Genomic DNA, 22,557 nt, shown 5'->3' on the forward strand with positions numbered 1-22,557 from the left:
ACTTCTCCGACTCTGCGCCGCGAACGGAGGCGACGAGATTTGCGGCAGAGAAGGAGCTGGAGTAGGAAGAAATACTTCTGTTCAGATTTCTGAACGCCCAGAGTGCAGCCCTGGGGAGTCATTCCTTCTTCTGTGGGGCCCATATGCAGTCCGCGCGACCTGTGTTCCGTCCACCCGCTGAAGCTAGGTAGGTAGAGAGGGCCTGGACCGCAGCATCTCCCATTTCTCTTGTTGGGTAGTAGACGGAAAGAGAGGAGGGTGGTGACGGCTAAAGTGGCACACCCCGATTACGGGGCGGAGTCTCCTACTTCTGAGCAAAATTTACATTCAGCGTCGTAGCGATTCGGATGCATTAAGTGAAGACGCGTAGGCTGTGGGAAGGAGCGCATATTGCATGGTCGTAGGATAGTTTGTTGTTCTCTGGAAAGGTCAGGGTAAGGCGAAGGTACAGTCTGTCTCAGAAGGCGATAATGCTGGGTTATCTCCGTGAACGTGACAAGCGGGTGACTGTCATCGTGCAGCTCCATACCATGGGAGGTGAAAGCGCAGGCTTTTTGGGTGGCAGTATTTGTTGCCCTCCATTAAAGCGTGAGGGGGTGTCCAGATGAGCTTAATGAAACCGTTTGGTTGGTGTTTTTTTAGCACGCGCAGTGCAGGTCAGGACACCCAACCTCACTGGTAATTCCAGTAGGCTTGCTGGAAATCGGTGACTACCCTCCGAGCCCCTGGTTGAGTGAGAGCCAAAGTGAAGGCTGCCTCTTTGCTGCCATCATTTCTTGGGTCCTCAGCGAGGTACACGCAGGGAGGTTGATTCTGGAGGTACTCAGGATGATGGCGTATTGCTGCCCTCGATATGGGGAGCGTCTGTGTAGATAACTGCATGATCCCCACCGAGGGTGGTGTTTAGCGCTTGAGCCCGTGCTTTTCGGTGACCCTCGTCATGTGAGGGGTTCATATTTCTAAGCAAAGGGAGCATCTTTAGTTTTAGTCGCCAAGATTCTGGGAGTACGTCAAGCGGAGTGACATTCTGGGCTGCCCAGCCAATCTGGTGAAGCATGTGGTTACCCACCGCAGTTCTGAGTCGGACTTTCTGTTTGAAAGATGGCCTTCTATCAGCTCTTCCAAGGTGTTGTGGAGCCCCGTGCTAAGCAGGCTCCGTGTGAATGCACTCATGAGAAGACCAATGGCCTGCTCGACCGCCTTTATATTCATTATATAAAGCATCTCTATGTCTTCCTTGTCGAGAAGAAGACATGAGGTTGACGTAAATGACTTTCTAGAGGACAAAAGCTTGAATAAATCGAGAGGTACCCGATTCCTTTAGGCTTCGTTTCTTGGTGGCAACTCCCCTGATCATGTGTATGATTTGATTATAGCTGTTTCAGAGGTGCTGCAAGGAGACGTCACTCTTGGTGTTAGCCACGAGATGTAGGCCCAGGCTCCTGATGCTTGGGCTTGGAGTGATGGCCTGGCCATCAAGGAGTATTTGAATGTATTCCTTGATTTGGCGTGAGGGCGGACGACAAGGGGCTGTGATTTCTTACGTGAACACTGGAGGCCACAGGCTTTAGCATATTTGCGTACTAGAAGTGAGATGCCATGCATTGGTGTCAGCTTCCTTTATTTTTGTACCTCTTAGCACATGATCAAGGTGACCACAGGGCCACTAGACGGGCGTGAGTGGTCGCGTGACGCTTTCACGTGACATTCAGCGAGAACGCAGGGGATACACCCATAGATGAGCTTGGTGAGTGCACCACCTGTCTTCCCTGTCTTCGCGTGGGCTCGTAGCTAAATTGGTAAGACAACGGGCTCTGCCTTTGTTAGTCTAGTAGTTCCAGGTTCGATTCCCGGCGGTGCCAGTAAATTCTATTATTTGTTCGCTTTAGTTTTCTGGTGACACAAACGGTCGCGAAAGACCCCTGGGGTGTAGAGGTAAAAAGCTTTGCTTTAAAAGATGCCTTGTGTACACAGAGAGGTTATAGTGTTCAGAAAACATGAGCTTTCAAAAATGTCTGTATCATTTGGTAGTGAGAACAAGACACTTTCCTTGCTGGTCAGTGGTTATATTGTTTTATCAAGCCAGATTATCTCAAGCGCAATGCATTATATAGTCTTGGGAATATACTTTTCTGAAGGTGCTGTGAAATCGGCTTCAATTGTTGGGCCCGTAATCAGGCTTAAATTTAAAAGGTCAATTGTTAATCTCTTGATTGTTGAAGTAATTGCTTTATCGTATAAGCGAATGTTTTGTTTGCGTTTTGCGTCTATTTATTGAAAAAATCCTCCAGGAATATTTTTCGGTGGCCTACTTTTTTGTGTAAATGTGATCGACGATAACGCAAAGAGAACGGTTTTTACAATCGGTGCGAAGTTTTCAAAAGCTCATTTATTATTTTGATTCCGTTTGACTTCCAGGTGAGGTTGTTACGGTTCATTAGGTAATACTAAAAAATAATTTGGTACACAGTGACATTTGGGCATTAGGGAGGGATGTGTTATGCGTATTAGCTATCATTTTTATTGAAAACGTGGGGTAGGGCACGCTGCTCTGTAGCTGGCGACAAGAAATGTTTCCATAAGCCCACAAAGCCGCCGTAATATGTCTACACAAGATGCTAAACTAAAGAGCGATGTCAATTCTCGGCCCATGGCGACGAGTGCGCCACCCCTATTAGTGCCTTTGCAATTTTTTTGGTACGAGGTGGGTAGTGTCACCGCAACGTCTGCCCCAGTCACGTCATCAGGCATCCACATTTCTGTTACCGCAAATAGTTTCAATTGCATGAAGCGACAAGGACATAAACTATTCCTCACTTCAGTAGAACGCTGCGTATGGTAGTAATACTACCGATAAAAAATTATTCAGGGATATGTTATTTTGTTTGGGCGATGGAATTCTTATGTAAGTTTTAGATGCAAAGCATCTCCTAATCGACCCTCCGTCGCCCAGCGTCCACACCTCTCCTCCTCGTGTCCCTCTCCACGCCAGCTGTGATAACGCCGCTCTCCGCCTCGCCGCTCGGCTCGTCCCATGCCGGCTCAGGAAGACACCGGCAACACTGTCGCTCCAGGAGCCCTAACCTGCTCTCATAACGCCGCTCTCCTCCTCGCCGCTCCTCCTGGCCGCTCGGCTCGTCTCGTGCCTCCGAAGACAAGCCGGCATCGAGGAGAGCTCGCGACGCCGAACGTAAACGGCAACGTCGAGCAGCGAATTCCTCGCTTCGAGAACGAGAAGCCGCTTTGAAACGCCAGCGGCGAGTAGCTGATGCAGATGGAGTTCGGCAACGTGACAACGCCTCGAAACGCCAGCGTCGAACAGCGGATTTCTCGCTTCGAGGTCTAGAAGCAGCAAAACGTTCCCCACTACTCGATAAATAAAGGAGACATTAAATACGCTACTACACACGCCTTTACTCTAACAACTAATCAACACGCTACTACTCCACGGCTTTGCATCCCCTCAGGGTTCCCACGTGGGAAGATGGTGGAAGTTTTTTACACTGTGATGCGCAGTGAAAATTAGGCTGTTTAGAGGAAAAGTAAAGGGATTTAAATCAAATTTGGAAGTTTTTTTGTTTTGTTTTGGTGAACTAACGATATTCTTGTGGCGGCTCAGCCAGTGGCGTAAAACTACCCGCCCATTGTAAAGTTCGTTTTCCTCGATGTGAAGCAGTCGTAAGTACTACATATTTTATTTATCAAGGGGGGATTTGGCTGCTATTGATGGGTAACGATCATTGGCATGGTGTCTGAGCGCATGTCGGTGGTCTCTTTCTTTTGGATCGATGTATGTCTTGAAATCCAATAGACCGAGGTTAATAAACGACCCCTACGCCATCTCCCGTTGATTTCGTTTTGTTAGGACCGGAAAGTTTGCACCTTAACACACGGGTAATAAAAGAAATACGAACAATGAAGAGCTCAGCTTCTGGCGCATGGTGCACCGTCTGGCTAGAAAGTCTGTAAACGGCGCGCGTGCACTCTTTTTCGATAGCGTTTGATAATGTGCTCTATAGTTGCAGGAAATGCGTGATCGAGAATCGACAATGGTCGGTTATTTTGAGGCATTTTTTGCGCTCGGTCGCCACTGAACATGATGGGAGGCCCTGTTATCTGCTACATTCGGGATCCAATCGCCCAGCACACTGATTGTAGATAGCATGATGCCGTTGAACGATCACCCTGCTCAGGGGCAACATAGCGTGAAAAGGCGCTTTAAAATAAAACTATGCGTCGCTTCTCTATCAAGCATTTTCCATAACAGTATATCGCACTCTCAAACGCTATCCAAAAAGTGCGCATGCGCGTAGTTCACTAACTTAGCAGCCAGACAATGCAGCATGCGTCGGAGGCTGCGCGATCCTTTGTTCGTATTTCTTTTAGTCCCCCCTGTACAGGGCGCGTCAGGCTTGCCTAGGACAAGCGAGCATGCGGCTTCCGAGCACGCTGGGAACATCGGCTGGTTTGGAAATAGCTTGCGATTGCCCGTGCGTGGATCTCGGACAGGCTCGGGTCGGTCGTCTTATAGGATGAGCCCCTCAAACTTAGAGACGCCAGGCCCCACATTGGGCGCTTTTTTCTGCAGTGCCAATTGTATGCGGTGACACGGGGTAAGCGTGTAATTTGAAGCGATGCATTATCAGTGCAGCCGTTACTTAATCGCTCAAAAGTTTTGAGGGAAAGCGCTGCACTGCGTTCTTGTTGTGTGCTTTTCGCTTGCTAAACGCGATATTTAGAAGATTAGCGGTGGTCGTTTTGTAGTATTGCGTAACCGCCTGCTGGGTTATTGCACCGCGCCGAACGACGAGTCTATCTGGCCTGTCAACGCTCCCAGCTGCCACTGTGAAAGACAAGAGCCCCTCGAGGGTGGTGGCGTCTGCAAATTGGATCGGCACATGCTAAAAAATGACTGGCCTAACCCTATCTCAGATCCGCGCATTCGCAAAGGCAAGCTATCTGTAACCCAGCAGCTATCAGCAGATGTCGCCAGCACGCTCCGAAGCCTCGCGCTCGCTTGCCCTAGACAAGCCTGACGCGCACTGTACAGTCGGGGACTTAATTTTGCAGACCACGCGAGCGCGTGGCAAAAGCCACCGATGCGCGCTCTGGAGGCCCGGAGCCTGTTGTCGAGACCGCCGCGGCGCGCATGCGCGTCCTGTTTTACTCGCAGGCACGCCGATTTTGTCGCTTCTTGCAGGGGTGCGGCAGCGGTCACTCAAGCACCGCATAGCGACGCCTTTGTAGCATTCCTTTCTTCCTGATGGCACATTTGGGGGCTAACGTGACGATTGCGATGGCTTTGGCGCAAGGGCGGCTCGTGTGCTCATAAACACTTGCGCGTGATGTTTTATTTGTTTGTTTTGTGCTTTATCGTTTATGGACGATGAGACTAGCGGCTTGCGAACGGTGTCCCCGAATGAAGCTTGTACGAAGCATAGCCTCACGGTACCGCGCTACCGACGACGAAATGCCAGCTATATGAACAGCGAACCTTTATTCTCCTTGTTTATTGTGTAATTTGGCCACTGAACATATATTCCAGTTCGATCTCCGCTGCCCATAAAGTAGGCGATTTGCAAGTTTGATAAAAGAAATCCTGTGTTTTATTTTAATGTCCACTTCTTTACTTAAAAATGATTGTAAGACATACCCATATGTATTGTCTGTTCGTTCGGCGCGTCGGCATTATTCAAAACGGCACATCGGGTTCCCGTCGAAGAAGGCCGCAACCTTATTCGCTACGTTTAGCCGTAATATTAATTGCCTCTTAGGGCCTTTCGAATGTTTTGTCACTAATGAACGGGTGTTTAACCACTGAAAAACAATCAGCTTGTCCTCCTGTTTTCTTGCTGACCTTGATCTGCAAGGTGGCCCTTTTCTGATGGAGGCGAAAAGAGAAAATGCTCAAGTGTGTTCGGGATTTCGGCGCATGCTACACATTCCAGGAAATCAAAATTATTACGCAGCTTTAAACTACAATGCGCCTTATCGGCTTTGTAGCATCGGAGCGTTAAAACCTCATAATCAATCAACGCAAGCCGACCTTGAAGAATTACTCTTGCCTTGAAACAATTCATCCCCGTAGGAATGAATTCCTCGGCTAACAGCATCTCTTGGCCTATTAGTAAGCAGGCAAATGTCCCTTTGAAAAGCAGCTTCTCAAAAGTAGCGAATAATTTTATTACGGCATTCAATGGGAGCCCGAGGTGCCATTTTTACAGATGCGACGGGCAGAGCGAACAGACAATTTATGTGAGTACGTATATCTATCATTTTTAAGTAATGAAGTAGGCAGCAAAAACATCGAAATAATTTCTTTTATCAAACTTGCAAATCGCCTACTTTACGGGCAGTGGAGAGCGAGCTGGAATATATGTTCAGTGGCCAAATAACACAATAAACAAGGTGAATAAAGGTTCACTATTCATATAGCTGGCATTTCGTCGTGGGTAGCGCGGTACCGTGAGACTGTGCTTCGTACGAGCTTCATTCGTGGACGCCGTTCGCAAGCCGCTAGTCTCATCGTCCATAAACGATAAAGCACAAAACAAACAAATAAAACATGACGCGCAAGTGTTTATCAGCACGCGAGCCGCCCTTGCGCCAAAGCCATCGCAATCGTCACGTTAGGCCCCAAATGTGCCATCGGGAAGAAAGGAATGCTACAAAGGCGTCGCTATGCGGTGCTTGAGTGACCGTTTCTGCACAGCTGCAGGAAGCGAGAAACTCGGCGTGCCTGCAAGTAAAACAGGACGCGCATGCGCGCCGCGGCGGTCTCGACAACAGGCGCCGGGCCTCCAGAGCGCGCATCGGTGGCTTTTGCCACGCGCTCGCGTGGTCTGGAAAATTAAGTCCCCGACTGTACGTTCTTATGGCATGATCGGTTGAGTGTGTCGTCTCGCGTCGCCTTCAGTAAGAAGACAACAGTGTTAGTTCCATTGGTGTCCATGCGACTCACTTCAAGGCCTGCTTGAAGAGGTAACGCAAGCGCCTACTTAAATCAGGTATCGTATGTTCGTTAAAAGAAGATGTTTTTATTTATATCGCCTGAGTCAAAAGTGTAGCTTCGTAAATTTTCTCAGCTCGGAAAGAATGACGTCTTGTAACCTATCCACGCATAACCTATTTCATGTTTTAGGAAAAGCTTTTACTAGATCTAACGTTTAATGCACAAACTACAGTCAGTGCAATTTATTTGCAAAAATTTTAAAGCGCGATCCACGGCCGGATGAAAAAATTGGTTAGAGCACGCACTGGGCCTTTGACTGACCTATTCGAGCTCTTTTTTTAGTTCGCCTTGTTTAAAACAATAGCATTTTAGGGCTTTGGGGCAAACTACAGAGCGCACAGAAACAGAAGCGGTTTACTGCAATACACCTGTGTGTCGGTAAAGTGTCTCACGTAGCTTCAGTAGTGTATGTGAAAGTAACACAAAATACCCACCGCTATCTTGGTAGCAGATGTGCATTTTTTGTTTTGTAAACCCAAACAACCTTGCTCATTGTTACTTGGGCAAAGCCTGTATGTTCTTACTCACGTATATCGTTTCATTATTTTGCCTCGATACTCCGTGTTTAAAGGAGCCATGAAGAGAAGATACAACTTCGTTTAATTTGAAAGAACTAGGATTCAGTATCTCACTCAGCTCCATTACAGTCACAAAAGATGTTTTTTAACGAAAAAAAAGCAAGAAGTATTTAAAAACTTTCAAATTTTGCGCCACAGTGACGTGTTATGAGCAAGAATGACATCATACGGGCCAACAACAAAACATAATTTTCAGTGCGGTAACTGCACGTTAGCATTGAAGTGATGCGGTCAAATGGAACTAGAGGCCCCATTGCAGACGTCGAGTCATGTCTCGTCGCGACAGGTCAGTTAGGCGGCCGCCAATCGCAAAAACAAGGTTCCGTGACGTCATAGAAAAGTTGCGGGAAATTGGCTAGGGGGTCGCGACTGCTTCACACGTTTTCTTTAATATCTCCGTTATTTGTTCGAAGATTGCGATGATATTGGTATAATTGTTATTGGGACTAAGCAGTCTTTCTAATAAACACAACTTGTATTTTGTCTTCATGGCTCCTTTAAGGATCGAAGAGCTGCAAAACTGTTTCAAGGGAATTTTGCTCGTCGTAGGCCACCACATTGTTGTTGAAAAGGGTTCGGGTGTGAAATCGAGGTAGCTTAGCTAACGATAAAACCGCTGATCACGAAGTCTCGGTGCTATATAGAAGGAGGATACTTGATGCGACCATAAACTGTAGTGATCATTTTGAATGTGTTCTTTGAAGTGGCAATCGAAACGAGAGCATCGACATTTTGTTTTTACTTTCTTTGCCGAGGAAAGCGTCAAAAGGGCTCCCCCTCTGCTGTAATTACTCTTTGAGCAGCGTTCTTTGCGATCTAGCAAGTCGAGCCGGTTAGTTGCTTTTTACTCGTCCCCAAACACGTAACCCTTACATCGCACGTGCCTTGTTGTTGCGGTACTGTCGGAATGGACGCATTGAATTCAGAAATTTCCGTGCTAGCTGAAATACCGCGAACTACTAGAGCGAAGTTGAACAAGTAATAAAAGGTTTATCAGGTTTTCGACCGAAGTGGCACTGATTGCCACAATATAATGAAATGATTGCCGAAAAATATTACTATGAAACGGAAACTGAAAAAAAAAAGATAGCAGTATAATCATAGAAGACGCTTGTGTCTGTGAAAAAGTTATCAGAAAAAGGAAGCGACGTAACTTTACCGTTCTTATGCAGAAACAGGCAGCTTTGCAGCCTGAAAGGGCTGGCGGTCGTTGCTTACGCAATCGTCAACCTTCAAATTTATCGCGACTGCAAAGTGTAAGTACACGTTCAGATCTCGACATAGAATGGGCGCAATCGCTGCAGTGGTGTGCTGCACAGCTTTCGTCGTTTACACTCACGGCAAAGTACTTAGACATCGGGTAATTTGGCTGAAAAACTCAAGGTCAATCAGCAGGGCACAGTCGAAGATGCTGCGGCGCCAGGCACACTCGAAGACCTACCGAATGCTCACCCCGGTTAGTACGAGGGCGAGTAGGTGATGTTGCCCAACTTTCAGCACAGGTTTTTGTTCGAACACGGTGTACACCAAATTTACTAAGCTGTTGTTGGCTGATTAGCCTTCCGCACTGTAAAGTCATGTTCTCCGGTTCCTCATGCTTCCATTTTTCAAGTTCCACGGCTATTCGTTTGAGTGAGAAACCACTTGTACGTTGGTGGGTACAAATGTTTTTGGGCGCTGAACGGAGGTCTAACGATACTATGCATGTTCGTTTAAGGCCAGTATGTGACACGCGGGGATCTGCGCTCGAGATGTAATATAATGTTAAACTGATCATAGCGCAAAAGACGAGACAGACTGAAGAATGTTTTCGAATATATTGCAGAACGCAATGAAGTACGTCAAGTTGCTAGTCAGCGCTTGTACTGTCTTTTTCCGTTCCTCGTCTGCGTCCTAGCTCTCTTTCTTCAAACGATGTATAGCCAACCAGCACGAACCCAAAACTCAATTAGAAGAATAAAGAATGACACAGAATTTATTTTAAACCCGCACACATATTTGTTCCGAAGGCAAACACCATCTTTGTCATGACTTGCACACAAAAAATAAAAAACCCCGAAAACTTGAATCGTCATTCAAATTTGCTGGCTACCACCAATTATTTATCTGCCACCGTCAAAGGTGAAAAACAGGGCGTGGGTCCTACTAAACGATCTTAGTTTGGGACTTGTTGGTACCTAGAGTTAAGTACGCTAGGAAAGGGCGCCTCGAAGTTTTCTTCTCAGCAAGAACTCCTATACTATACCTTGAATTCATAGCCATTGCATTCTGAACGAGGCTCTTGGGAGCGAGTTCTGTCGGGGTTCCTACAGCGGAACCTGTCTAGCCTAATCTATTGACCTCTTTTGGCGCCCAATTCAGGCAGAATTGTGAAATTGTTGAAGCTAGACAATCCAACGAAGTGCCAAGCGCTAAGTGTTGATGTAGAAGACCTTTTTTTTATTTCCTGACACAAGAAGAGCTTATCAAAAGCGTCAAGATGCGCATTGTTGAAGGAAATAAAGATTAGACCTTCATTACCAGCTGTGGCCTTTCTGTAGAGTCTTTTTCAGAACTTCTTATATTTTACCAGCAATATACCTTTATAGAATGCGGAGGGTTGTTGTTCGTGCAAAGATGCGGGGTTTGTATTGGGTCCTGTGTTGCATCCGTATTAAACCATATCTTTCTTAGCGGGATTTACTCTGCTTTAGAAACACCGGTGTGGTCTGGCGAGTAACATTTTTAGATATGTTGATGATTACTTTGCCTGTGTGAACTCTGAATAATTACCACGAATGCCCATTTATAGTCTGGCAGTGTTCTGTGAAAGTAGATTCGGTTTCAAGTTTGCTGCCGAGCTTCCAAAAAAAAAACAGGGTCTGCCGTTCTTGGACCTCCGTTCACAGTTGAGGAAGGCCGTGTCTGCTGGTGGTACTTTCTTCGCTCTGAGGAACCCTTCCTAAGTTGTTGATCAGGAAATTCGAAGTACTGAAGAATAGTGTATTTTTTCTGTGTTTCACACAGCTTTAACCCACTCTTGTCACCATACTGTGATGAGAGCTTCGAAGGTCAGTTAATGAGGCTACAGGCGGCAGGTTAACCTAAAGCGGCCCTCTTGAGCTGTGGCAAAAAAAAATTAACGCCAATCCACTCTGTGAATGTGTTTGGAAAGCAAAGCTGTGAGCGGCACCCACAATGCTTACTAATGCGACGTCACATAATTCACTCACTTCACTCTACAAATTTTTAAACCAGAGAGAAGTGAAATTGAATTTGCATACCCTTACCCTCTACTCTTTCAAGCACATATTATTGGTAACGTTAAATTATTGCATGAAGCATGAACATTGGTTGGTTGAGTTGTATTGGTATACCACATGAGTGGAAACGGCTTTCACGAAATTAAAGCCCAAACCCGGTATTAGACGATCTCACTTTTCCGTCTCTGCCGTCGCGAACAGAGGCGACGAGATCAGTGGCAGAGACGGAGCAGGATCAGGAGGAGGAGTAGGAGAGGCAGAAGGAGGAAATACTTCTATTCAGATTCCTGAATGGCCCAAAGTGTGGTCCAGGGGAGTGGTTCCTCCTTCACTGTAGCCCATATTCAGTCCGCGCCACATGTGCTCTCTGTACCAGCTGAAGTTGGGTAGGCAGAGAGGGGCCGGACAGCAGCATCTCCCATGGTTCTTGTTCGGTAGTTGACGGAAAGAGAGGAGGGTGCTCAGGGCTAAAGTTGCACACCCCGATTATGTGGCAGAGTGTTCCTACTTCTGAGCAAAGTTTACATTCAGCGTCGTAGCGATTCGGGTGCATTAAGTGAAGACGCGTCGGGTGTGGGAATGAGCCGGATTGTATGAGCCGTAGGTTAGGTTGTTGTTCAACGGAAAGGTCAGGGTAAGGCGAAGGCAGGGTCTGTCTCAGAAGGCGATAATGCTGGGTTACGTCCCTGATTGAGACAAGCGGTTTGACCGTCATCATGCACCTTCATAGCAGGGGGGGGGGGGAGGGCTAAAAGTACGGCTTCGTGGACGTATTCGTTGCCTTCCATGGAAGCATGAGTGGGCATTCAGATGAGCTGAATGGAACTATTTGGGGAGTGGTTTTTTTAGCACACGCAGTACGGATCGGGACACCAAACTCAACAGGTAATTCCTGTAGGCTTGTTGGGAAGTGGTGACTACCTTACGAACCCATGGTTGAGTGAGAGCCAAGGCGATGGCTGCCTCTTCTGCTGCCGTCATGTCTTCGGTCTTCAGTGAGGCACAAGCAAGGAGGTTGGTTCTGAAAGTAGCCACGATGATGGCGTACTGCTGCCCTCGATGTTGGGGTGTGTCTGTGTAGCTAACGGCATAATCCCCACCGAGGGTGGTGTTGAGCGCTTGAGCCCGTGCTTGTTGGCGACCCGTGTAGTCTGAGGGGTTCATATTTCTAAGCAAAGGGAGCATCTTTGTTTCTTGTCGCCAAAAAGTCCAGGAGTACATCAAGTGGAGTGACATTATGTGCTGCCCAGCGGACCTCGTGAAAGATAAGGCGACCCGCCGCAGTTCTGCTCATTCGGAGCTTCAGGATAGAAAGATGGTCCTCTATCAGCTCTTCCACCGTGTTGTAGAGCCCCGTGCTAAGCAGGGTCTCTGTGGACGCACTTATTGGAAGACCCATGGCCTGCTCAACCACCTTTCTAATCATTATATAAGGCATGTTAACGTCCTCCTTGCCAAGAAGAAGACACGGGGTTAACGTAAGTGCTTCTCGAAAGGATAAAAGCTTGAACTAATCGAACGGTATGGGATTCCTTGAGGCTTCGCTTCTTGGTGGCAACTCGCCTGATCATGTGTATGATTTATTGATGGTGTGTTTGAGGCGCTGCAAGGATACGTCACTCTTGGTGTTGGCCTAAAGATGGAGGCCCAGGATCTTCATGCTGGGGCTTTGAGTGACGGCCTGGCCATTAAGGAGTATTTGAATGTGTTCATTGAGATATCGATTGGCGTGAGGGGGGACGACAAGGAGCTAAGATTTTTACGTGAACACTGGAAGCCACAGGCCCATTGGCGTTCCTGAAGTGAGATGCCAAGGGTTGGTGTGAGCTTCCTTTAATCACTTTCGCGTGGCATTTAGCAAGAATGCAGGGGTTATACCCCTAGATGTGCTTGGTGAGTGCACCACTTGTCTTCCCCGACTTCGCGTGGGCTCGTAGCTTAATCGGTAAGACAACGGGCTCTTGCTTTGTTGCTCTGTTAGTTCCAGGTTCGATTCCTGGCGGTGCAAGAAATTCTTTTATTTCTTCGCTGGAGTTTTCTGGTGACACCAACGGTCACGAAAGAACCCTTGGGGGGTAGAGGTATAAAGCTTTGCTTTAAAAATGGACCAGGCATGACACGTTTTGCGGTAATCCCGATAAGGAAAGAAAAAAAACGGAAGGAAATACACCGGCCGTGATTCAATAGGTGCATCGCAGATCCCACGTTTGAAGAATGTTGCTAGTCGGTATGGTGTCGCGGTTGTCCCGCTCTCCATAAACTGGATGGAACGCGTAAACCCATACAAAGAAAGCCTACGTTGACAGAAATGGTAGCCAAATCTGGGTGTGATACGGAGCATGAGCACCGATGCATGGACTGCGCAACCGGCGTCGTGTACCGAGCTCCTCTGTCGTGTGGTGCGTCATGCATAATAGGGCTCACTGGCCGGTATGCAAATGTTAGATTGCGAGAGCATGCGCTTTCCTTCGACAAATTCTCCGCCACCGCATTTGCTATCACGCTTTAACAAGCGCGGCTGCCACCCGGCGTTTGAGGAAACTGATACTCTTACAAAGCATCCGAAGCAGTTACACTGGGAGATAGTTGAAGCCTATCATATTAGTAAGGGGCGCGAAAGGTGCGCAAACCACAATGGAGTGGCGCTTACTGATAAAGAGGTACAGTTCATGAATAACCACATATAATTTGTTTTCCTTTTCTTCTTTTACCTTTTTCTCTTTTTTTGCTTTTTGTGTGCAACTTTGAAACGTGCGGCATTGTGTGCCTTCGGTATAAATGTGCAGCGGGTTTTCAATAAAGTGAGATGAGAGTTAGCTCTGGTCCTGTCGGGGCTCAACTGTGTGTCTGGTCTTTCGGGCTGTGGTTAGTTTTGAACACCTTTCAACTCGCCCAACTTGCAACTGTTGCATGTGTCAGTGTCAACTTTCTTTATCTGCTTAGGTATGTCGATAAACTGCGGTATCATGAAGGTTATATATAAATATACTATACCCATTTCGCGTTGCGCAGGAGCTTTTTGGGATGCATAAACGTTGTTACAATTGGTTAAGTCTGAAAAGATGTTTGTAAAGGTGCGTAAATACATTGCCTACGTAAAAACACGCGGGTAATGTCCCGTAGTAGCTGCGCTCAGGCAGGGGTTGACGAAGATGACAAAAAAGTTGCTGGGTCCTAGAACGCGCAATGTAATGGCAGCATTGTAAACACTGTAAATAGATCGTTCATCATTTTTCGCCATAGATTGTGCCATCTGTCCTGCCGCCACGTTACAATATTCGTGCCCTCGGACTTAATGTACTTATGGGGTGTTAGGAATGCCGGTATTTAAAACAACCTTCTGCATATACATTGGTAATTTATCGGTAACTGTGGCCGCTGCAGCCTTGCACTCTCAGTAATGAAAAGGATAATGCCCAGGAGTACGGATGCAGCTCCACAGTCAGACATAAATTTGAGCTATTGCAGAAACGCGTTTTAAATAGAACTAAAACTCGTACTTTGAACTAGAACTATTGCAGATAGAACTCGTATGAATAAATTGTTCCCGGCATGCCTGACTGCTGTGCAGATAAGATAGACACAACAAAAAGTAATTGGTGTTTGATATGGCTCTCCAGATTTTATATCCGCAAAGACATTATAATTACTCAAGAGCCCTGTATTCACATTTTGGAGTAGCAGCCAGTGCTGAGCAAACCTGTTATCCCGGCCGCGTCGACCGCTCGTCTAATAGAGGCGAAAAGCAAAAACTCCCGTGAGTACGAGATATCGGCGCACGTGAAGATCCCGAGGTGGTCGAAATTAATCTGGAGCCCTCCACTACAGCGCTCCTCATCGCCTGCGTTGCGTCGGCATGTTCAACCCTACAATTAATCAAAAAATCAATTAATCTCAGCAAATCTGTTAGTCTTGGCAATCAATATATTACATTGCCATTGCCTTTCTGAATGAAGCGGACAGAAAAAGGAAAGTTGGGTGGTTGTTACAAGGTAACTTTGTTATCGTTTTTTGCACTCGGCGACAATCCAATGCAGCAAGGGTATTTGCGGACGCTATGCAAAGAGAGAGGGTGCCCGCACACTAAGCACAAATTTTTTGTGAAAGCAAACACGAACGTATACAGCTTTCTTGTGACGCAAATGATGCAATATGCAGTCAGTCTTATCAGCGCTTCCACCTCTTTTATCTTCGCACTCATTTCCATACAAAGTAACAGAAGGCACACTAACGCATTTTTCACCGATTTTACGAATAAAAGAGGCCTCTATCAGCTAGAGGGTAACTTGTTTCTCGCCTCTTCATACCGGCTTAGTTTCACAAAACAGCGGCTGGCATGGCTCGTCTTTACAGGCAAAACAATAGTGTCGAATATCATAACTTGCTTTGTTTTTCATAGACGGCTGGTTTTCCGACAGGTGATCAATTATACAGCGACCGGTCTGGCCGACCTAAACCGTCCCACATGATAGCGGTATTAGGCGCCGAAAGCCACATACGTTGTAGTTCTGTTCTTTTGGCAAGCCGTCTTTTGTGTTAAATCTTTCGTGTTTCTGGAGTAAAAGCTACAGAATTTTCATTGGGCAGAAAGACAACCGGAACATCCTACCTGTATTCTACTTTGCTACGTGTGGCTCTGTGATACATTTCCATGTTGTGTGCAAATCTGTTGACATATGCTAATACCCTAATGAGGACATCAGGTGGTCCGGACAGGGGTAGCCGAGTCGTTGTTGCAAAGTATCAAGGCTGGTGGGAACTATGAGACGGACGCGGCTATGCTCCAAAACACCGTGGTTTTTCTTAAGAGTTCAATAAAATTATGGAAGAAACGTTATATGTTTTTTTCACACCTATAGTTCGGTTTTTGTGTATAATGTACGCGCTTTTCTATAGGCTAGAGAAAAAGGTTTTTTATGTGTACTGCAAATTACTACTTTCTTTTCTACCCGTCTTATGCAGATGTCCCAAATATCTTCAATGTTGCTGTTTTTGGCGGCGTCTGTGGTACTTGCGTTGGCCAAGAAGCTGCCGCCAAATATAATTATCATCATGGCCGACGACTTGGTATGTATTACTGAGTAGCAGTTTCTACTCATACGGGTGGTGGCACAAAAGCAAATGAATATTTGCCGCATTGGTGAGGAGGCTAGAAATGCTTAAGTAATACCCGTGTTCACTTCTTGTCGTTATTTTGTACCCCGTAAGAAACAGAAATGTTGTGACTCTGTGATGTCGGCTCGATAGTAAACTGCCGTTAGGCCTAGAGCGGCAGTTCTGTTGCCTCGCAAACTCTACGGTTCCCGCAAAATAATCTGCAGCTAAATGTCAGGAACAAGATTCTCCCTCCTTCGGTGGGAGGGAGCGGAACCCGCTTCTGAGAGACCTTTGCGCACTTTGTTGAGTCCGGGAACTAGTTTCTGAGAGGCTAACGGCGGGTCTGGGTATTTCCTTCCACACCTGCGTGACATCCGATCTTCAGCAGAAATAAGGGAAGGTCACACCTACCACAGCTCCGCAGTTCAAATGGTCTTGCGCCGATAACAAAATAAACTTAAGAAACAATGCAGAATATACAAATGTTGTACGGATCAGCTACTATAATGATGCTTTACACGAAAATAGAGCTCTAGACATATATCACTGCTGGAAAATTTTGTTACTTGACGATTGTAAAAGCCAGAAGAACCAAGATGAAAGGGAAATTTAGTTATCCTAGCACGATCATTTTCAATTCTTACGGCGGTGTTATAGACAGACTCGCGGTCATAGAGGAGGTTTGGCAATAGCCTACACTAGTCAGCAGTCCCTGCTTCCAGCGAGTACGGAGTAAAATAGCTGCATAATACAAATAAAAATGTTTGTCTATAGTGCAGCACTTACGGCAGCACTAGCAAGTGAGAGTAAAGCACACATCGGAACTCTTAGAAGCCGGAGTAATGGCAAATCTATAGAACACGTTCCAAAAAGCTTAGAAAAAGTAGTGAGATATAGTCAAATTACGGGTCTGACCAGCAATATGTTTTCGAACCCACTCTATAAGCGGCTAGTTGCTTATAGTAAAAAAACAACTTTTTCAAAAAAGGATTGGACGCCGGTCATAGTGAAACTCCCCTTCTTTCAGGCGAAAATATTAGGGATCAGGACGTCCAAGACGTTGTAGTTAACGAAGAGGCGCCGCAAAAACCAAACAGCCATAATTTACATTTGTCAAGGAGATGACAATAAACCTAGTGACCGAAGCTTGTTCGCAACAAGCTCACAAATACAGTTTGTGAAGAAATACCACAGCGGTGGAAAAAAAATAGAACAATGTTTCTCATCCTCCAAACTGTATTTTAACACAGTGCCTTTTAAAAGCACTTACCATATTTATGCAAGCACTGAGTTATGTTGAATGGTGCGCCAAACAGTATCCTAGTGTAAATTTCGTCCCAGTGACCCGCCGCGGTGGCTCAGTGGCTAAGGCGTTGCGCTGCTGAGCACTAAGTCGCGGGTTCGATTCCCGGCCGTGGCGGCCGCTTTTCTGATGGAGGCGAAAAGCAAAAACACCCGTGTGTACGACATTTCGGCACACGATAAAGATCCCCAGCTGGTCAAAATTAATCCGGAGCCCTCCACTACGGCGCGCCTCATCGCCTGCGTTGCGTCAGCGCGTTAAACCCTACAATCAATCAATCAAATTTGGTCCCAGTATCGCATAATGATTGCAATCGAAAATAAGGCTTAAGTCGTAATACAACTCCGTGTTTATTTTAGTGAAGTAGCTGCAGCATCGAAGGCTGTAAAACGTTGTAAGCAAAAGCCAAGAAGACGGTTTGCAAGTAAAGAGAAAAAGTAAAAAAAATCGTGTAATTTTAACCGAAGGTTTCGGGTAAAAACTGATGTCTGCAAGAGTTCGTTTTGGTCTTTTCAAGTGAAATACTAGGGCCTGAGAAAATTATTTTGAGGAAACATGTGGACCTAACGTACTATAAGAAAGCGTTAAACGCGAGAAATTAAAGACGGATGCCCCCGCCATGAACGTTGAGATAAACGTATCGTTCTGTACCACAAAAACGCAGTTTGGGCTACCGTTTTTATAAGCTGTTGTTTTGGGCTTGTCTTTTCTCCATGGCTATCCAGGAAGATAGCTTTAAACAGGAATGGTGGTAGTGTGGCGTACCTGCCTGTATACATAAGTATCCCTGGGTTTTTGGCTTCTTCAATGGAAGTTTTAATAATCGTTTCTGTCTGAAGCTGTTGCTATTTCCGCATGACCAATTGACATGTCAACCAGTTGGTTCATAGCACGTTATAAATGTGACCACCACGAAAAATTGCTCACAAACGTACCAAAATACAGATGGTATGGTGTTAGCGTGGCTGAGAATCGTACAGCAAAATGCTCATCATCACCATTATTATTATCATCATCGTTCTCGTCATTATCCTAGTCAGGTCTACTGCAGCTCGAAGGCCTCCCCCACTGGCCTCCAACTGCTCTTGTCATGCGATGCTCGAATCCAGAAATTACAACCAATTTAATTTTTTTTCGTCCATTTAACAAATTACTGGCCTTCCCGTTCTTCGTATCCCTTCGTATCTCTTCGTATCCAATTTGTTACTTTAATTGTCCCCCAGTTGTCGATCAGCCTCACTACATGGCCAGCCGAAGTCCATTTGTTTTTCTTTATTTCAGCTATGATATCTTTTAGTGTGGTTTGTGCTCTAATACAGGTAGCTCGTATCCTGTCCCTGAGTGTTACTCTAATTTTATTGTTCCAGAGCACATTGAGGGGAACAAAGTTTTCTTTCTAGTTTTTTAGTATGGCGCCAAGTTTCAGCTACTTATGTTCTAACTGGCAGTATGCACTGGTTGTAGATTTTTTTTTTTTGAGTGACGAAGGTAGCCTACTTTTCTGAAAGCTTGTGACAGTCGAGAAGAAAACAAAAAACATTGTGCAAATTTTCGTGTTTGCACTATCATGAACTGAACTTCATAGCCATAATTTGTAGAAAGTTAAGTAAAGGTTTTTATGACTGTTTTATTGTTACGGTAACGCGGAGTTTCAAAAAAGCAAAGGTGCGGACTTTTGAAAAATGTATTGTGCTTTGGATAACTTGTGAACACTGTACAAACAGTTGTAAGGCTGGATTAATGAGGTAATGTAAACTGACCGATGGACACGAAAGGGAAATGACCTCAGCGCTCCGTTCACCTTTTTGTCTCTCGGTCAGTTAGTACAAAAGTTTTGCTCGCTTGGATTCACTAACAAAGAATCTCTCTATATTGCTACAATGTCTTTAACGAATACCGCAGTTTGCCTTGCCAATAATGATTTCTCGAGCAGTTGCTAGACAACCTGTTTTCCAATTCGCTTCAATTGCGTTTACATCATATATTTTAAAACCTAGTACTTCAGGCAGAGACGTATTCTCTCCGCATTCCACATTTTTGACACCTGCACTGAATTTTTTTAAGCAGCATAACATTTGATAGCCTAATATTGGCTTAGCATAACAAATACTCTACGAATATCGCACTAATCACGCTCCCATTACGCCTTAACAGGCCTTATTAGGACTTAATAAGACAATACCTTCTTATTAGTTCAGCACGGATCACAAGACTTTACTGAACAATTAGGAAAATACAAGGGCCCAGAAGAAAAACTCCAAGTTGAGCTCTTTATGCAGAATAAATACATCGTAGTTTTTTCATATATGAAATCCAAATATTTAAGGTGTAGAGCTGGGGTCAATATTTTTCGTACATACCGTCTACAAGTTTAAAATGAAGAAGCCAAAACTCACTCTACGACACCAGAAATCACCCCTACCATTTTGTTCTTTTAAACTTATTTACAAACCCGCCAGGATGGCTGAGTGGCTAGAGAGCTTGCTGCTAGGCCCAGAACGAGGGTTGAATCCCGGCCCAGGCAGACGCATTTCCGTTGTAGGAAAAGGGCCAAAGCACCCGTATTTTAAAATTTCAGTGGACAATAAAGATGACCACGTGTTCTAATGAATAGGGTAAAACCCTATAAAACATTAAAAACCTTTATTTTTATTGTCTTGAACGAACAATAATTTATCAACTCTAAATTTGTGCCGCAAACTAAATATAACGACAACAGCTGGACGTACACATATACGAAAATATTCTTCTGAGATGGTATAGGGCATTTTTTCGCATGCTTTTGACATTGAAGTTATTGCGGGAAAATTCACGGAAGTTTTTTATTCAACCGATTCTACTTTACCCTTTGCTTTTAACGTGCAGGGTTGGGATGACGTCAGTTTTCATGGCTCGGCCCAAATACCCACTTCAAACATCGATGCCCTCGCTGCGGACGGAATTATTCTGAACAACCACTATGCCCTGCCAGCATGCACGCCTTCACGCGCGGCATTATTAACGGGCCTGTATCCAATCCACACTGGTAGGTACATAACAACGTGTTTCTGTTTTAGAAATACAGTTCACTTCGCGATTTTAGAGCAGGCAAAATGCATACCAGATGTCTGCTGAACAGGAGGCAGTTTTTTCTATACGCGGCATAATACATTGCTCATGCATGCTCGTCAAACATAGTACTGAAAAAAAATTAGTCGAAGAAGCACAGCAACTCAACACAAATAAGCAATATTTGTTCTACGTTTTTTGAACAGTTGTGTACCTATGAGAAAACTAGTCACAGAATGGAGCATACTTTAGAAAGTCGCAAGTTGTTAAGCTTGGGGTTGCATGCCAAAAAAACCTAAGAGCTCTGTTTATGTAGTAAATATTGAATAAAGGAAATTTGGTGCCCTGACAGACATATCAGATTGCTTGCGTGTGGAAACACAAACACCTGTCACGTTTTTTATTGCGGTATGATTTAAATTCTCCTAGACGTTTCTCTTGTCGCAAAAAAATGCCATGACGCACGGCTCATAAAAATAAAACATGATCGCTAAAACCCATGGTTTCGTTGCAACCAAAAATGCGTGCCGCAGCTTGCCACCTGTTGGCGCTCTCTTGTCACCGCTCAATTACTAGCGGGAAGGCGAGCGAGTTCTTTTAAGCAACTGAAGCTGTCTGTTCTGAGCTTCCTATCTACCTGTTCTGTTTTCTAGATTCCCTTGTGTAGAAAAGCTCCGTAAAGCGCGAACTTATAGGCTGCCTTTTTCTGCTAATATCACTACTCAATGTCGTTTTCCTCCACAGGAATGCAGCAATCAGTTATCCTTCCAGCGGAACCGTGGGGATTACCACGGGAGGTAAAGATTATGCCAGATATATTTAAGGACATAGGTTACAAAACACACTTGGTCGGCAAGGTGAGAAAATGATGCTTTGCGGCATCTGAAGTGTTTTTAAAAACATTGAAACAGTATTCGGTTGTGTATGTATTTTATTTTCGTGTGGTTGCTCTATTCGTGTGCCGTATTGATTTGTATTTTTCTGATCACTCTGCATGCGCTTTTCGCTACGGTGTCACTTTTAAAATTCCGCGATGGTAGTCACAATGGTCGTTGGCGTCCTTGGCGTCGGAGAAAATGGCTCAATCATATCACAGGCGAATTTGCATTGAGTCTTTTGGCCAAAAGACTACGTCACATCAGACATCACTGTGGCGTTAGGGTATGGACAACCCTGCTTGGTGCGAAGTGTACACTTTGGTGAAGCTTAACCATGTGAATCCAAATCATGGAGGAACAGTGCGATAGGCTTTTTAGGGGGGAAGCCACTTGTGGGCTGCGGCTGCTGGCGTCTCCTATTCTCGTCGTAATTGTCGTCTGAAGTAGTGACGGTACTGCAACGCTGAGAAAAGCGTTTATGTTTAGCGGTAGAGCCTAACACGTACTTAAAACACCGGGACATTCGTTTACGCCTCGAGCTGGTGCGCTTCATACTTCAAAGGCACGAGAGTTTTACAGCAAACCTGTATCCCTCCAACACTAACAGTTTCATCTCCGTTGTCGAAAAAGCCATGGCGCCAAGAATAGACTTCTACACTGAATGGTTTGCCCCTCCCCAGGTTTCACGTTAGTGGAGATGTGACGGGAATATTTATAATACAGTAAAAGGTATCGAAACTGATTCTTTGGGCTTTCTATTTTCTCTTCGGCAAAGTGACACGGGGTAAATAAGTGGCAGACAAAGCTCTTCGAAATTGACATATTTAAAAAGCGTTTTCTGTCAACTGGCGATTTCAATAAGGCAGATCACAGCTGCTTGAAAGAATAACGTTTCGGGTGTCATTGTTCTCTTTTGTATAAAGTACCACCCCTAATACGTTCCCTGTTCACACGATATCATGTTTACCAAGCTGTCAACGGCGAACACTAAGAATTCCCCATAGTACGTGTCTCACCGCATAATAGGTGTCCCCGGACACGACGTTTCTCCCTTGCACTTTTTTAAACGTATCAACAAGGTTTTATTTTATACAAGAGGTTACAGTGCTGCTTTCAATATTTCAATGCACTATAACAGTGCAGCAAAGGAGTCCCCTGTGTACCAATATATTCAAAGTCTGCCAAAGGCATTTCCTGTCTACATATCCTGCACCGTTGGAGGCAGCGAGGCAAAAATTGTTTTTCAGAATATAGGAATGGTGCCATATTTTGCCACAAAAATGATTTCCATCGCTGGGTAACAGTGGTTTATTATAAATTTCTGTTACAGTTTAGCTTCAGACAATGTGTTGTTAGCTATCATCTAATTGCGATATCATCGGATGTCAGGATGAATTGT

The 22,557-nt window shown here is 45.3% G+C and overlaps 1 protein-coding gene across 3 annotated transcripts in view; it reads left to right on the forward strand.

Moving 5' to 3' along the window:
- Window positions 1-22,557, forward strand: part of LOC144141370 (arylsulfatase B-like) — a 47,851-nt gene that overhangs the window by 4,608 nt on the left and 20,686 nt on the right. The window contains exons 1-4 of one of the 3 annotated variants that reach the window (XM_077672960.1): window positions 6,769-7,007; window positions 15,795-15,899; window positions 20,098-20,257; window positions 21,025-21,137. In XM_077672960.1, coding sequence (XP_077529086.1) covers window positions 15,795-15,899; window positions 20,098-20,257; window positions 21,025-21,137 — 378 coding nt within the window. In that variant the 5' untranslated portion in view covers window positions 6,769-7,007. Of the gene's footprint in view, window positions 1-6,768; window positions 7,008-15,794; window positions 15,900-20,097; window positions 20,258-21,024; window positions 21,138-22,557 lie in introns of those variants that run through there. The other 2 variants (XM_077672958.1, XM_077672959.1) reach the window with 2 other exon arrangements.

Source organism: Haemaphysalis longicornis, unplaced genomic scaffold, assembly GCF_048455015.1.
Source record: "Haemaphysalis longicornis isolate Haplotype H1 unplaced genomic scaffold, Haemaphysalis longicornis Haplotype H1 scaffold_6, whole genome shotgun sequence".
Lineage (NCBI taxonomy): Eukaryota > Metazoa > Arthropoda > Arachnida > Ixodida > Ixodidae > Haemaphysalis > Haemaphysalis longicornis.